General features: G+C 38.5%; 3 protein-coding genes across 3 annotated transcripts; all 3 read right to left on the bottom strand.

Annotated features, from left to right (window-relative positions):
* Positions 1 to 2517: 2517 nt before the first annotated feature.
* On the bottom strand, positions 2518 to 5788 carry LOC116171940 (TBC1 domain family member 20). Its single transcript, XM_031488995.1, has 8 exons — positions 5541 to 5788; positions 5301 to 5420; positions 5105 to 5254; positions 4963 to 5057; positions 4722 to 4915; positions 3687 to 4013; positions 3165 to 3371; positions 2518 to 3116 (listed from the first exon to the last, which is right to left on the bottom strand). Exons 1-8 carry the CDS (start codon positions 5686 to 5688, stop codon positions 3095 to 3097), a joined length of 1263 nt encoding a protein of 420 aa, XP_031344855.1. The 5' UTR covers positions 5689 to 5788; the 3' UTR covers positions 2518 to 3094.
* Positions 5789 to 6516: 728 nt separating this feature from the next.
* Positions 6517 to 8692, bottom strand: LOC116171943 (mitochondrial ribosome-associated GTPase 2). The gene is made up of 3 exons (XM_031488998.1): positions 8532 to 8692; positions 8002 to 8487; positions 6517 to 7865 (listed from the first exon to the last, which is right to left on the bottom strand). The coding sequence occupies exons 1-3, from the start codon at positions 8658 to 8660 to the stop codon at positions 7359 to 7361; spliced, it is 1122 nt and encodes a 373-aa protein (XP_031344858.1). The 5' UTR covers positions 8661 to 8692; the 3' UTR covers positions 6517 to 7358.
* A 2587-nt stretch (positions 8693 to 11279) lies between these two features.
* LOC116171926 (alanine--tRNA ligase, cytoplasmic) lies at positions 11280 to 14528 on the bottom strand. The gene is made up of 2 exons (XM_031488970.1): positions 14359 to 14528; positions 11280 to 14294 (listed from the first exon to the last, which is right to left on the bottom strand). Exon 2 carries the CDS (start codon positions 14284 to 14286, stop codon positions 11386 to 11388), a length of 2901 nt encoding a protein of 966 aa, XP_031344830.1. The 5' UTR covers positions 14287 to 14294; positions 14359 to 14528; the 3' UTR covers positions 11280 to 11385.
* Between the last annotated feature and the right edge of the window lie 1524 nt (positions 14529 to 16052).

Below are 16052 nucleotides of genomic sequence, written 5' to 3'. Positions count from 1 at the left end.
AATGAAAAGAAAATTCTCGGAAAATGCTGTGTATACTATTTGTCAATCCTGAAATTGAAAATATTTAACGTCAACATATAAGAACAGTAGCATAGCGCACTAACACATATAAGCCTCCTGGCGTTTCAAGTGCTGGGCCAGCGAACCATATGAGAAATACCAGAAAAATAAATCGCATATTTCCCCGCATTTTCAAGTCAATTTCACAACCTCTCAGAGTCCAACCCAACTATAAGTGGACAGGGGTGGTCAGCGCCTGGGGGTCTCCCACTTCCCTGAGTGTGTCAATAAAATGTCCTCTATCACCTTTAACAATAAGTCATGGTCGAGTTCGATTTCTCGAAACTCTACTCCTGTATTGGGAGTGAACGTACGTAAAAATTGTGCTACTCATGTCAATATAGTTTCCTATATTACGTTTAATGAGCGATCGTCAAGAACCCTTTCGGATTTCTCTACTCCATGAAGCGTTCGAATGATACAGCATCCTTTGAACCAGATTTACTGGAATTGGGTAGCACGTATCAAACTTTATGGGTAAAACCATGGAGTCTAATAATTACCGGCCTAGGATACTTGGTTTCGCCACGAAATTGTGACTACTCGATCCCCACCACCACGACAAGGTGCATGATTGAACATATTAAGAACAGCATATAACGGCCAGAGCTTGAGGGCTTTGTACTTGTAAAAGGGCTTCAAGCCCTTTCAGAACTTTCAAGCCCTGAACTTTAAGCACTTTCTTGTGTTTGTAATTAGGACTTGGTAATTGAATTACTTTTCCAAAGTGCTTGGGGCTTTGAACTTCAAGGAAGTGCTTCAAGCCCTTTTTCCTCTACAAGCCCTCTTCAAAAGTGCTTGTAAAAGTGCTTTCAAGCTCTTTCAGGGCTTCCAAGCACTGTGCTTGTCTAAATTACAATTTTATTCAAGAACTTTAATCAAACATGAACAGCGTGTGGTACGAAAAATTACCTCTCAGCGTTTCTTTTTTAAGAACACGGTATAGCATTCAGATTCAGTATATGCTTTTTAGCGTTAATGAGAGTTATTTAATTAAAAGTTTTGCGTAATGTGTTTGTTTTAATTTTACAATTCAATTAAAATTTTTTTTTAAGTTTTTGGGTAGTCTACGCATATGAAAAACTATAGTGACTTTGCATATATCCTTAAGAACATGTGTACCAATTTTCAAAGCGATCGGACGTTTACAAACAAAGTTATCGTGCACACAGACAAACAGCAATGACAAAATTATAAACGATCTCAAAGATCGTTAATAAGGACTTCGAGCAAAAGTGCTTCAAGCCCTTTTCTTAAAAGTGCTTTGTGCTTGGAAAAGTGTTCAAGTCCTTTTAGGGCTTCAAGCCCTCAAATAGTGTACAAGCCTTGTCCTAAAGTGCTTTGTGCTTGAAGTTCAAAGCCCTTTTAGAAGTAATATGTAGTTTCAAGTCTTTCTGATGACCGATAGTAATTTGTGCTTGAGTATTGAAGCACATTGACTAAGGGCTTTGTGCTTAGAGCTTCAATAGCCCTTTCAGAAAGGGCTTTGCCCAGCTCTGATAACGGCACAACCCCGCAGGTTCGCAAGCGACAACATACCTATACGCCTCTTCCCCGGAGTAGGTCATCCATAAAGTGGACTACCCCGAATGGAGCGCCGTCCAGTGTGGGGTCTTCTTGACTTCACTTTGAGTCACTAATCCACAGCTACTGACAAGGCGAGAGCCGGTTCGAAAGAAAATGGTTTATTTAGCCCCGCTCCAGAAATGTTCTTGAAATTCCATTTATTCCAGGATATCTCCGCTATCCCACTAACGAGGTCGTGGGACTTTTTGAGCGTCATCCTGGAAGTAGATGTCCAAACGTATTTCAAAAGGTCCCGCTGAGTAGTCATAAATGTTCGGGTTTGAAGGAAAATTGGTGAAATTTTATTGTACTAATTGCGCATGCGCACACTTGATATTTAAAATATGCGATATGTTTGCCTTTACTAGAAGAATCTGTGGTTAACATTCCACATATAACAAAGTTAACATTTAATGTAGATTTTTTTGGTTCAGGTGCTACCGATGGCAAAAATAACAAGCTAAATAATCTGGAAAACTGTAGGAGTAGTTAAGGTCTCAGGCGGAGAAAATGGCCATAATAGCGCCTTCCAACATGATAGTTGCCCGCCTTTTCCCAGTAATTATATTTAAGTTGTAGGATGCAATAATAAGCTCAAAGTGAAGAAACATTGATAAACAAGAACTCACGTACTATACAAGGAAATCTGAATGGGGGTTTTTTGGGCAACCACCAGTTTTTCAGAATATTAAAATTTTCCTAAACAATTTCTCTGACAAATAAAGCATATATTTTTCTTCTTCAGTAGATAAATAAGTAATGATAAGGAGAATTCATTATCAGGGGGGATCAACAAGTACGCCAATTTTGCTCCAATTGGAACGAACCATCTGGCATGTACGTAGGGTTTCAGACAGACACAACTAAATCACTATAGGTGAACTGCTTTCATGCATTTGGTTTCTTATGTATGAACTTTGCAGACTCCCGGTTTTTGTTGCACCACTCCAGCCCCTCTGAAAAAAATTCCTACAATACTAATCCCAAAAGTTGATTAATGTTCAGTGGAATGGGTCATATTATAATCATTAACACAAACGACAATTGCAATTATAAAAATATCCCAAATACATGCATAGATTTTGGAAAAATTCAATTGCTACATGTAACAAAAGACATTTGATTTTATAATTTGGCACCATATACTTGATCAAATGCTAGATAACGATCTTGAAATTTGTCAAAACCCACTAAAATAATGTAAACAGCTATAGGTACTTCCATATTGTGCTTCAATAAACTTCTTATAAATAGTACAGCATTTACATAATCTAATCATTTTTTGATTTAGGTACTATCTCAAACAATATACAAAAATAAATAACTATATACAAGTCTTAACTCCTAATAAATGCTTCTAATTATAAATAAACAGCCAAAAAAAGATAAATAAATAAAACCCTCATTAAAAAATAGTGTAAAATCGCCTACGTATCATTGCTTTGGCATGATAGGAAATGGGTAATTGTCAAATGTTCCACGGCCCTTGTCTGAAAACGCAAACTTGTTAAAACTGCAATATACCGTTACACGCTTACTTGAATAGGCTAAATCCGGTTTCAGTGGCTCGTAGATAGGCATACAAACCGACCAACAGTGTAGCGGTGGCGAATAATAATCCATATTTGTTTCGATAGTGCAGTAACAACCAATTGGGTAAATAATGGCGCATTTTTACCCAAGTCGCTTTGTTCTTGTCAAGTCTTCTACGTATTCTCGCCTCATCTTTCCTTCTCTGCTCTAGTCTAAAGGAGAAAATGTGTTAGCAACACGAAGACTTTTATAAAATCTTCGTCTCACTGTTAAGACTAATTCAAAACTACAAGCCAAAGCGTAAGGTTAAATAAAAAAGAAATGTGCAAAGAAAAATAATTTATTTACAAACACAAAACGATAAGCGATATCTACAACGGCAGTACAATCAGAATTGCTTTTGCTTTGCGTTATTAAGAAAGCGCCTAGTAAAGAAACGAAAGCAAATGAATAAGCTAAACAGGTCTTTGAGTATTTTAAAAAGCGCCAGTACTTTTCGAAAGATATTAAAAAAATCAAATACGTACTCTTTCTGCACACGATTTTTGACATCCTTTTCCAACTTGGAAGGCGGATACTTCTTGTACAAATCAGAAGCGCGCTCGAGTATGGACTCGAAATCTAAGTTGTCTGGTATCTGTGACAGCAAGCAGTGAATGCTCGCCATATCGCATCCGACATCGAAAACCTCCTGTCGTCTATCAATAACTAAAGATGCTGTTACATATAGGGGCATTAGAGGTGGGGAAGCTAGGAAATAATCGTATAACCTCACGACGTCCCTATATTGATTTAAACTGTGGCCGAACCATGTTAAATACCATGGTAGTGCGAACATTGTGCCGACCATTGCTCTAAAATCATTAGTTAAAATTACTTTGAATGTTGAGTGAAGGACTTGGGAAGAAGCGCAATTGCTGTACTATCTTTTCAGTCATTTGTAACTTACTACTTTGATTAAGGGTATCTTTATCTAATTTAATGAATGATTTTTTTGTTGACACTTCATTTACCGTAGTATAGATAAGGTACGATTAAATTGTAGTAATTTGCCTTCAAGTTCTGTCCAAGTTATCCAATGTTACTCTTGTCATAGAAAGACATGTAGGAGTAATAAGGTAAAACCAGCAATTAGAACAAGAATAGAATCAGATCACCAACAGTTGGAAATGAGTTCAAAACGGAAGACAAGAAGGTCAAGAAAGGGAAAGATGAAGAGAGATACAGTTATGGACAAGAAATAGAATAAGAATATAAGAGGTTTTGGCCCTAAAGAGAATAACTGGCGCATTTTCAGTAGAAGTACTACAACCTACAAAACTTTAGAATCATTTTGAACCAAGTTTGAATTTTTTATTAAAAAACAAAGCAATGCAAGAGGGTATCCTACCCAAAATGCAGTACTGTCTGTATGGTTGCCTACATACATATTCTCTTCATTGATCCTGTATAGTAGGGTAAGTGGATCAGGAAACAGTGAGAAAATGCTACGGCTACAATTTTTACAATACAACTACGCCCCTTCCAAAGCATTCACTTAAGTGTTTTCAAGCACACTTTACCTATCCATAAATTCGTACAAATCCAGATCTTCCCTCTGCAGAATAGGGTAAATATAAGTTAAAGTGTAGGAGGTCTTTTCCATTGTCGGTTCCATACACTCGCGTAAATGATCAGTACTTAATCTTTCCATGATTCTAAATGCAACAGTTTCTCCGACTACCAAAAGGAATGTAATTGCGACATCGTGGTAACCCTTTAAAATGAACTATACAAACGGTTCTTCAGATCAACAGAACATACCTGATAATAGCGTAAATGGGGATACTTCATTATGACTCGCAGTATTAAAACTGTTAGTTGGTCTTGCAAAGCAAGTCTCTGCCTGTACGGAATGCCTAAAATTGAAAAATTGGAATAAAGGTGAGGTAAAGAGGTGGCTAACCTGGGGGAAATCGTTTGAGTGAGCGATTTACATCTAAAACAACTTGACTGTATTCACTATGTTGCGACAACTCCGATAATAAAGGTGCCTTCTCTGAGGGATCAGGGTCAACATTTAAAAGTAAAGGCCACACTTGTCGTCTTAAATCATCTACAAATGGACTTAAGTGCAAAAATTACCATAGTACCCGATTTACCATTAACAAGCCCGTATCTGCTGAGCGCTAGCCGTCTCCATGTTTCCAGGACGGAATCACCACTTTTCAACACCTCCTCAATTTGTAAACGTTTACTTTTCTCCTCGGCACTCTCCAATACTAATAAACTTTAGTTAATTTCAAGTGCAAAAACATCCATGGTTTGTTCGTTGGTTTCCTGCGCAACGACTTAACAGCCGGTACTTTGCAATCAACGAAAAACCACCTATCGACTATTACCTGCATCAAATTTGAGTTCCGATCTTGTATCCTCATTCTCTTCGGAACTTATGAATTCGGACGAATTTGTGTCTAATTTGTTGGAGTCATCGTTTAGCATGGAGGATGATTCATCATCTCCGTTTATTATTTCCGAATGGGACTCCATATTGTTTAGACAATTATTATATTATTAAAAAACACATCAGTACATTTTTAACACAAAATAAATAACCAAATCAAATGTCAAACAGCTGTCAGCTGTAGCAGGAGAGCCATTTTTAAATAAAAAATCCCTGTTACCACTCGCTTCATTGCTCGCTAGTAATTATCTACAGGGTGCTTTATTCAGATTACCAAATCTGTTGCCCTTGTGTATGTATCTACATTGTATATACATATACAATGGTCTAACTCGTGAATTAAATAAAAATGAAAGAATTTTATCGAATTTAACAGTTGTATTGTAAAAATTATGAAAAAGCACCAATCTAAAGTATAGAGAAAAATTATATGCAATTTTGAGTCATTTAGCAAAACTGTGGAGGGCAAAATACAAAAAAAAAATGTTTCAAAAACTATGAAGCCTAGTAGGCACATAGCTCTAATAGGGATAAATATGTTGTTTTTCCTAATATCCACTTAATCATTGGCTTTTACACAGCTTTACACCCAAAGAGCTTCAAGAATTACCGAAGAGTTCTGGCAAGACTTAAATACCACAGGAAAGGATCTGAAAAGCCTTCAACCCTGTGAAAGTCCTTCGATAGCTTTTAAAAGGCTTTGTTAAACTATCCAGCTTAGTCCTAATTCTACGCATTTACTGCAAAAGTTCAGTTATCAATACCAGTACCACTATTTTTAATAGCACATGGTTACTCCATTCTATTTAAGATAGAAAAATGCCACTTCCACTGGTTAATACAATTTCAAATGAATTTATTAAAATTAGGACTCAACGGGTGCTTATCATGAACATATAATAAAAAATATGACCTTGGGAAACCAAAACAGTCCTTTACTGTGTATAAAATCTACTAATACAGAAATGAACATGGTTTTTCAAATTCCCTTCTATGACAAAGGCTATGGAAATGCAATATCAGAACTTGAAAGCGGTATAGCCTAACCCAGCCAAAGATTCGCAGTCGCTTTCATCAAACGCATAAGGCTCCCACGATGATAGAGGCACCATATATTCCTGCGTGCAACTCTCGTTTGCATTTCCACAACCACGACGAACTAATGTGACCAAGTTTATAAGCGATGGGCTGCGGGCAAAATGAGTCCCATCGCCGGGTATCGCCTGGTCCTTTAAATTCCACTTATTTTCCAAAGTTCTGTTACGGAGACCTCTTTTTTTAATGCGTATAATTGTCACTTCCGAATCTGACGGTTCCAAATCCGCTTCATTCGACCAGTTTGTAGTGTCGTGGAGTAGGCAATAAGACGATTTTTTGGAGATTGAAGCTACAGGTGCTGATAAAGGTCGGCGTTTTGGTGGGTTTTCATATGTGTCAAAATTAGAGAGTTTCTTTCTTGCATCGATCACGTCCTCGATGTGCTTGTGATGGCAACGTTTATTTTGGGAATCTATCATTGTTACAAAAAGATTTGGTCTATTTTGTGTCTAAATATTTTTGAAGTTTTAATAAGTTATTGCTATGGTTACTAAATCTCTATGGCATAGTTCAATTGGTTTGTAGAAATTCCCATGGAAACAATCTTAGAACGTGTTCATTACAGAACCCAGTAATTGCAATAAACCGTACCACTCAACCCAGATGGGCGTCACCTGGTTAATGTAACTCTAAACCGGCCAGTATTGTATCAAAAAACCTATGAAGTACTTTCTTTATTTTCATCATAAATCTCTCTGATTTTATGTAACAATTCCTTAATATTAATCCCTAATTTAGCACTAATTGCTATAATTGGCAATTCAGTTTTACTTCTAAAGGTAGCTAAATTTTCTTCCGCCTCCGGTAAATCCATTTTATTCGCGATGATTAATTGGGGCCTTTTCAAAAGATTTTTGTTGAACTGTCCCATTTCGTATTGCAAGGTGCTAAAATGTTCCCAAGGTGAATCGAGGGATATATCTAAAATGTACAGCAGTCCCATGCAGCGTTCCGCGTGCTGCAAAAATTGTATTCCCAAACCACGATTTTTATGCGAATCCGGGATGAGTCCGGGTAAATCGGCGACAGCCACTTGCTCGTAATCGTCGTACTGCACCATACCAACGTAGGGCTTCAAAGTGGTGAAGGGATACGGCGCCACTTTTGGGCGCGCTCGTGAAATTGCGCGCAATAGTGTACTCTTTCCAGCATTAGGAAACCCAATCTTTAACAGTAAAATAAGTAAGGGTCTCCTCCTGACCATGGAACACAGTTTTAATGTTTATTTAAATGATACTTGAACTGTGCTACATCATTTTTTCTGAATAAATAATAAAACTGTGTCAGTATTTCTAACTCACCAGCCCTAAATGTGCCATGCTACGGACTTCTAAAGTGTATTGCAAATCCTCGCCCTCTGCACCATACTCCGAGATTTTAGGCGCCTGTTCCGTGTCGGAAATAAAAAAATGATTACCCTTGCCTCCTGATCCACCTCTGGCAGCAATAAACATCAATCCCTCCACCCCTAAATCGCCAACTACCTTTCCATTAGAATTCTTTATGACTGTCCCAATCGGCACTTCGATAATGTTGTGATCGGCACTCTTCCCATGACAATCCTTATTGAAGCCCTTTTCACCTTTATCCGCTTGTAAAACGCTAGTAACCATAGACAGATCTTTCGCATTGTTAGACGCTTTAAATATCACGTGACCTCCGTTGCCACCATCACCGCCATCGGGTCCTGCGTTTTCGTTCGACCACAGGTGCAAAAACGAAATGCAACCGTCGCCGCCCTTACCGCCAACCACACGTACCCTTTTTAAGTCGGCAAAGGATTGAACCTAGACAACAACATTCAAAATGTTATTTACACATTTTCATTTACCGAGGTTTTGTCCGATTTCGATTTTGTACTTCGCAGGGGTTGAGGTATTCGTTCGGCATACTGTTTTATTGCTGTAGTTGATAATTTACGAGTAAATTGTACGATAAATCTCATAACCTCAATTTTCATTGTCAAATAATAAGGTTAGGAAAACAGATGAATGTGCGCAGACGCAGGTTTAAATTTTAAACAAATACAGCGTGTTTCAGAAGTAATTGCAAGTGGTTTTATTATATTTATTTTTGCACGACCAGTCAGCACCAACACAGCAATTTCAAGGCATTCTACCACTAAAAACCTATAGGTATGAGTTAATTGTAAAAGGATTAAAGTGTTATTGGAATTAAACCTAAAAGTAAATTGACGTTTGTATGCCCCAATATAACGGGAACTGGGGAACATGCTGCGCCATATCAAGTACAATTAAAGGATCACTGTATGTTTATTCTAGTCGCGGTTATCCCGAATACAGCCCCCCCAGCGAAATCCGAAATGCGTACATAGATTGCAATCAATGAATAAAGATTCTTTATTCATTGATTGCAATGATTGTCGGGTGTATTTCTATGAGCATGTTCTGACCGTCCAATCAGTGGCGTACGTAGAAATGTATTCTGGGGGGGATTAAACAAGTTTGTGGCACATACAGTCACCCAGTGCGTACTAGAAGGGGGAGGGGGCAAGAAATAGAAATTGGGTTGCAGATAGTCAATTATCTATTTATTATTGCACAGGCGAAAAAGATTAGATTAGAACGGTATTTTATTTCTTAAGCTCGCTTGACATGGAGCAATAAAATTGCAATTGCATGCAAGTTGCAAGAAAAATTGCGAAAGGCATGCGCAGTTCAAAGCCAGCTGATCAATTCTAGGGATAAATCTAGTTGGTTTTGTGTCACCAACCTAGTAAAATACAGCGGCGGCAACTATGATGCTTAGAGACGCACTCATTACTTGTTTTTATTAATCTTATTTATTCTTGTAATTTGCATGTTTCTTCAAGCAATCAAAATTTCATTTTTATTTGAGGTTAGCAACTTTGTTGACAAATTCATATTTTTCTTCTGTTGGCAGACATGTGGCAATTGAAATACATTTGCACCATGTCAAATGCCATGCAATGCTTATTGCATGCAAGGATTTGACCTTGCAATTTCTTTCTGCAAGTTCTTGCGCGTTGTATTGCTCCATGTCAAGCGGCCTTTACTGCTGACAGGCCCCTTTATTGCTTTTGCTTTAATTAGTCAACGAAAACTTTGAATAATAGGTATATTTATGGGCAAAAAACCAATTTCGACAAAAAATTCAAAGGGCTGTAACTTTTGATCTAGTAGTCCGATCTTGGAACTGTTTGGAATTATGGATTCTACAGGCCACATTCTATAAGAAAATATTTTTTTCCGGTCGATCTGAGACAATTTTTTTTCTGGGAAAAAAAAGGCAGTTACCTTCCTTTTTTTACCAAAAATCGACTGCACCAAAATTTCTCGGGAAAAAACTTTTTCTTATTAATTTGGTGCGTAGAATCCAAAACGATTCGTACTTTTTCGATTAGACGTCTCAATCAAAAGTTATGGGCAAAAAAAAATTCAAAGGGCTGTAACTTTTGATCTAGTAGTCCGATCTTGGAACTGTTTGAAATTATGGATTCTACAGGCCACATTCTATAATATTTTTTTCCGGTCGATCTGAGACAATTTTTTTTCTGGGCAAAAAAAAGGCAGTTATTACCTTCCTTTTTTACCAAAAATCGACTGCACCAAAATTTCTCGGGAAAAAACTTTTTCTTATTAATTTGGGTGCGTAGAATCCAAAACGATTCGTACTTTTTCGATTAGACGTCTCAATCAAAAGTTATGGGCAAAAAAATTCCTGTTTTTAAAATTTAAAATTCTTATTTTCGTCATTTAGTGAAACGCAGGACGCAGGTACCTCACCTCAGTAGCAGCACTGAGTACCTGATACCTATTTGTTATTTTGGGCATCAATGTAGCGAATTGCCGATCGATGCCGAATAGCCAAATCGTTAACTGCCAACACTGATCACTCACTGAATAGTGAATACTGAATACTACAGAATATTTAGATTTTAGTGACTTTAGACTTTAACCAAAACCAAAATTGCTCTCTATATAGGTATCTATATATTATTGCCTTTATTTTAAAGTGGGCGGAGCGGATAGCGGAGTATTACCTAAATACCTAATAGCTATGATGATAACTCAATTCGTCTGGGGGGGGATATTCCCTTCATCCCCCCCCCCCCCCCGTAAATACGCCACTATTCCAATGTGAATATTCCTATTGAAATAGCAGTTACAATATTTTGAGCGTGACCTGTGCTATAGTGTGAATTGTCCTTTAGTCTACAAAAAATCAAAATATGCAATTTTTGTCACAATATACTGCTTCAAATTAGGCCAAAAACTCGCCCAAATAAAAATAAAAGCAAAAATACAATAAAAAACAAATAGAATATTAATTTTGGTGTCCAATCTGTGTTGATCTCGAAATGGGGTTGTGTGATAATTATTAGGAAGTGAACACAAAACCTTCCCCATTGGTATGGGGAAGGTTTGTGTTCACTTCCTAATAATTAAATAGAATATTGTACTTATTTTTAATCATTTTTTTGTTTGATGTAATTTCAAGTTTTTTGTATTTAAACCTGTAAAAACGGAGCGTTAGTAAGAAGTGTATTCAAAAATTTAATAAGAGAAGTCCTTGAAAGTGATAAAAATGGTCCTAATTATTGTTAATAAATTCGATTTATTGTATATTCAACGTTACAATAGTTACGGTATTATAGAACATTTCACCTACCCAAAAGGTAAGTTAAAATGAGATAGAAGAAATTATGTAAATATAGTGTCGGCAAATGCCTTTGCCATTTCTACAGCTTGCCAGCGACATTTAACGTTATGACCAGAAGCTTGTGCAGATTCAGCCTTTCCGCCTCCTTTACCCATCATAATCGCGGCTATCGGAATGACCCATTCATTTGCTTTTAATCCTCTCTGAAGACCTTCTTTCGAGACTGAACATAAACAGAAAATCTTCTTTGCTTCAGGATCTACAGTAAAAAACATGGCGGATGTGGTCGGACTTAAGAGTTTCACTTGCTTTAAGGCGGAGTCTAACGCTTTCGTATTCGAGAACGCTTGAAATTCGTGCACTAAGAATGGAACGTTAAGATTGGCTTCTATGACTGCTTTGGCCTCCTCCACGACGCGATTGGCGATGGCCGCGTTGTGCGCGCGCTCTTTGTCATCCAACAGTTTTTTTAAGGCCTTCAAGGTGTTGCGCAGTTCATCTTTTTTCCAGTAAGGTATGGTGGCGTGAGAAATTTCTTCGGTGAGCTCGACAATTTTGCGGACATGCTCTTTGGAACGATCGCTCGATTTGTCCTCCTCGACGGTTGCCTTGATCGTGTTAAGCCGGTTTTCGAGCATTTCGGTTCGGTTAAGCGCACGAGTCGCCTCGGGTCCCGTGAGTGCGACTATCCGACGAATTCCCTTGGCAATCGCCTCCTCACTCGCAATTACAAAGTCGCCAATATGACCTGCGTAGTGCAAATGCGTTCCTCCGCAGAATTCGACCGAAGTGTCCATACCGGCCGGGCCGAAAGGGTCTGCTTCTAGAGTCTCGACGGGAACGCCAATTGACACCACACGAACTGGGTCTGGATAGGTTTCGTCGAACACGGCTCTTAAGCCATTGACTGACTTGGCAGTGCCTAGAGGGGTTTCCTTGGCGTATACTTTTCCATTTTTCGCTATTAGTTCTTTCGAATAGATTTCAGTGTCCTTTACTTGAGCCGTTGTCATGGCACCTTTATTGCTGAAATCAAATCGCAGACGGTCCGGGGCAACGAGAGAACCCTTCTGCTCGGCTTCATGACCCACAACTTTCCTCAGTGCGTAATTGAGGACGTGAGTGCCTGTGTGATTATTCATAATCAGACGGCGACGAGATTTATCGAGGTGTAACAGCATTGTGTCCCCCTTTTTAAGTACCCCTTCAACAGTGCCGATGTGAATAACGTACCCGCCCCTTACTTGGACATTTTTAATTGCAAATTCCACTTCTTCGTCCCCAACTTTAACCATGAAACCCTCGTCGTATATTTGGCCACCTTGTTCGGCATAGAAACAGGTTTTGTCCAATAAAACCGCACATTCTTGCCCAGATGTGACTTCATTTACGAACTGCTTGTTAAATCTTAACGCTATAATTTTACCTTGGCAGGCCTCAAAGCTGTATTCGCAATTTAAATCGTCACTCGCAGTGTAACCATACTTAAAGGAGTCGTCAGTCGGTGGTATGCCTTGGTTTTGCAACTCCATTATGGCATGGACGTCCAAATTGATGGTATCCTCTACACCCGCCCCCCGCCCTTGGGATATCAGCTGAGCCTGCTTCTTTGCTTCCTCGTAACTAGCCATATCAATTGTAAGCTGACGTTCCTCTGCCATTAACTGGGTTAGATCAACAGGAAAACCATACGTATCATATAATCGCCACGCCAAATCACCGGGTAACATCTTACAGTCACCCAATTTGTTTATGGTACGATTTAACAAATTGCGCCCCCTACTGAGAGTTTTAAGAAACTGCTCCTCCTCCTCATTAATCATATCGATAACACTCTGTGGATCTTTCCTCACCTCCGGAAAAACGTCACCCAAAATCGCAACAACCGTATGCACCAGACTACCGAAAAATCCCGGTTTCGCATTCAGCTTTTCGGTAGCATACCGAACGGCTCTGCGTAAAATTCGCCGCAACACATACCCACGACCGGTATTATCGGGATTACCTCCATCCGACAGCGCAATGGTAATAGTTCTAGCGTGATCTGCCAAGACACGGTAGGCCATATCAATACCTTCGGCGTCGTCTTTACCGACACGGCCCTGGTAAGGAGGTGCGCCCGTGCCCTTCTGAATTGCGTCGAATATGGGCACGAAAATGTCGGTGTCGTAATTCGAACGTTTTCCTTGAATAACCGAGACCAACCTCTCGAAACCTAAGCCACAGTCGATATGCTTCTTAGGCAAGCTCTTCAGGGTACCGTCCGATTCGCGGTTATACTGAATGAAGACCAGATTCCAGATTTCGAGCACATCAGGGTCATCTTGATTCACGAGTTCCGGTACAGATCTGTTTCCAATACGGTCAAAGTGGAGTTCGGAACATGGACCACAGGGACCAGTCTCGCCCATCTCCCAAAAGTTATCCTTCATACTGCCCGGAAGAACATGCGAAGGCTTTACACCCAGTTTTAACCATATCTTCCGACACTCTTCGTCCGGTTCCAAGCCCTGTGACCGATCGCCACCAAAGTAGGTGACATACAAACGGTCAGATGGTAATTTTAAAACTTTAGTCAGTAACTCCCAAGCCCAGGAGCAGATTTCCGTCTTGAAATAATCACCAAACGACCAATTTCCCAACATTTCAAAGAAAGTGTGATGATATACGTCTTTACCGACATCATCCAGATCATTATGCTTACCACCCGCACGGATGCACTTCTGCGTATTAACGGCGCGTGTCAACCTGGACAGATCACTATTCGGGTCTACCGTACCCAAAAAGATTGGCTTGAATTGATTCATCCCGGCGTTCGCAAACAATAACGTCGGATCGTCCAAAGGTATCGTCGACGATGAATGGACATAGTTGTGGTCTTTTGATTTAAAGAAGTCGATGAAAATGTTGCGAATCTCGTTCGCCTTTAAATTGGAATTCATTGTGTACTCTGCAAGAAAATGTGTTGGCATATGGGATGTACAAACCTAACCTATAAAAAGTAAAAAACTTACATGGATAAGTCAAAACGGCCGCTTAATTACGTGTAATTAGCTTCAGTTAAAATCTTGAATCAAATTGCATCAGATTTTAATTAAAAACAAAAAGTGCTTTTACAGGATGATGCAATTCAAACTGCTACCGGTCAGGTCAACCGGTGAACACAGGGGCGGAGAGAGGGTTTGGTAAATTGGAGCAAAACGTGACCTCCGGCAGAGCTGGGTAAAATACTTTCAAAAGTATTCGAATACTTGTCACTCAAATACATTAAAAATTTAAAATAGTATACTAGATAAAAGTCTTAATACTACTTAAAAAATCGAGTTACCTATACTTTGTATGGGGTTAGCTTTTTTATATTTCTATTGTTATATACAAATTTAAGGGGAGCGTATTATTATTATATTATTATATAGGAGGTACCTACCAGGACCTTTCTTATACCAGTTATATCCTTAAGAATACGTGTACCAGTTTTCAAAGCGATCGTACGTCGTGCACATGATACGTACGCCTTTCTGAAATTAATCCTATTATAGCAATTTTGGAACAGATCCATTTTTGACCATCCATTTGTCCGTGTGCATGATAACTTGTTTAGAAACGTGCGATCGCTTTGAAAATTGGTACACATCATGGTCTTAAGGATATAAGAAAGCTCCCTATTGTTTTTAAGTTACGTAGACTATCGAGTTCGGTATTCAGATGTATCGGATTTTTATATTACTAGATCAAAAGTTACAGCCCTTTGAATTCTTTTACGAAATTTGTTTTTTGTCCATAACTTTTTATTGAGAGGTCTAATCGAAAATGTACCAATTGTGTTTGATTCTACGCACCAAAATTAATAAGAAAAAGTGTTTTCCCGATTTTTTGGTGCAGTCGATTTTTGGTAAAAAAGGAAGGTTATACACTGCCTTTTTTGAGGCCCGCAAAAAAATTGTCTCATATCGACCCGGAAAAAAATTTTCTTATAGAATGTGGCCTGTAGAATCCATAATTTCAAACAGTTCCAAGATTGGGCTACTAGTTCAAAAGTTACAGCCCATTGAATTTTTTTTCGAAATTTGTTTTTTATCCATAACTTTTTATTGAGAGGTCTAATCGAAAACGTACGAATTTTTTTAGATTGTACGCCCCAAAATTAATAAGAAAAAGTGTTTTCCCGAGAAATTTTGGTGTAGTCGATTTTTGGTAAAAAAAAAGGAAGGTTATACACTGCCTTTTTTGAGGCCCGCAAAAAAAATTGTCTCAGGTCGACCCGGAAAAAAATTTTCTTATAGAATGTGGCCTGTAGAATCCATAATTTCAAACAGTTCCAAGATTGGGCTACTAGTTCAAAAGTTACAGCCCTTTGAATTTTTTTTTCGAAATTGGTTTCTAGTCTATAACTTTTGATTGAGAAGTCTAATCGAAAAAGTACGAATTGTTTTGGATTCTACGCACCAAAATTAATAAGGAAAAGTGTTTTCCCGAGAAATTTTGGTGTAGTCGATTTTTGGTAAAAAAGGAAGGTTATACACTGCCTTTTTTTTAGCCCCGAAAAAAAAATTGTCTCAGATCGACCCGGAAAAAAATTTTCTTATAGAATGTGGCCTGTAGAATCCATAAATTCAAACAGTTCCAAGATTGGGCTACTAGTTCAAAAGTTACAGCCCTTTGAATTTTTTTTCGAAATTTGTTTTTTGTCCATAACTTTTGATTGAGA

This window comes from Photinus pyralis, unplaced genomic scaffold (genome assembly GCF_008802855.1).
Source record: "Photinus pyralis isolate 1611_PpyrPB1 unplaced genomic scaffold, Ppyr1.3 Ppyr1.4_LG5, whole genome shotgun sequence".
In the NCBI taxonomy this organism is placed as follows: Eukaryota; Metazoa; Arthropoda; class Insecta; order Coleoptera; family Lampyridae; genus Photinus; species Photinus pyralis.
The sequence above is the reverse complement of the archived record's forward strand: the minus strand, read 5'-3'. Positions and strand labels throughout refer to the sequence as shown.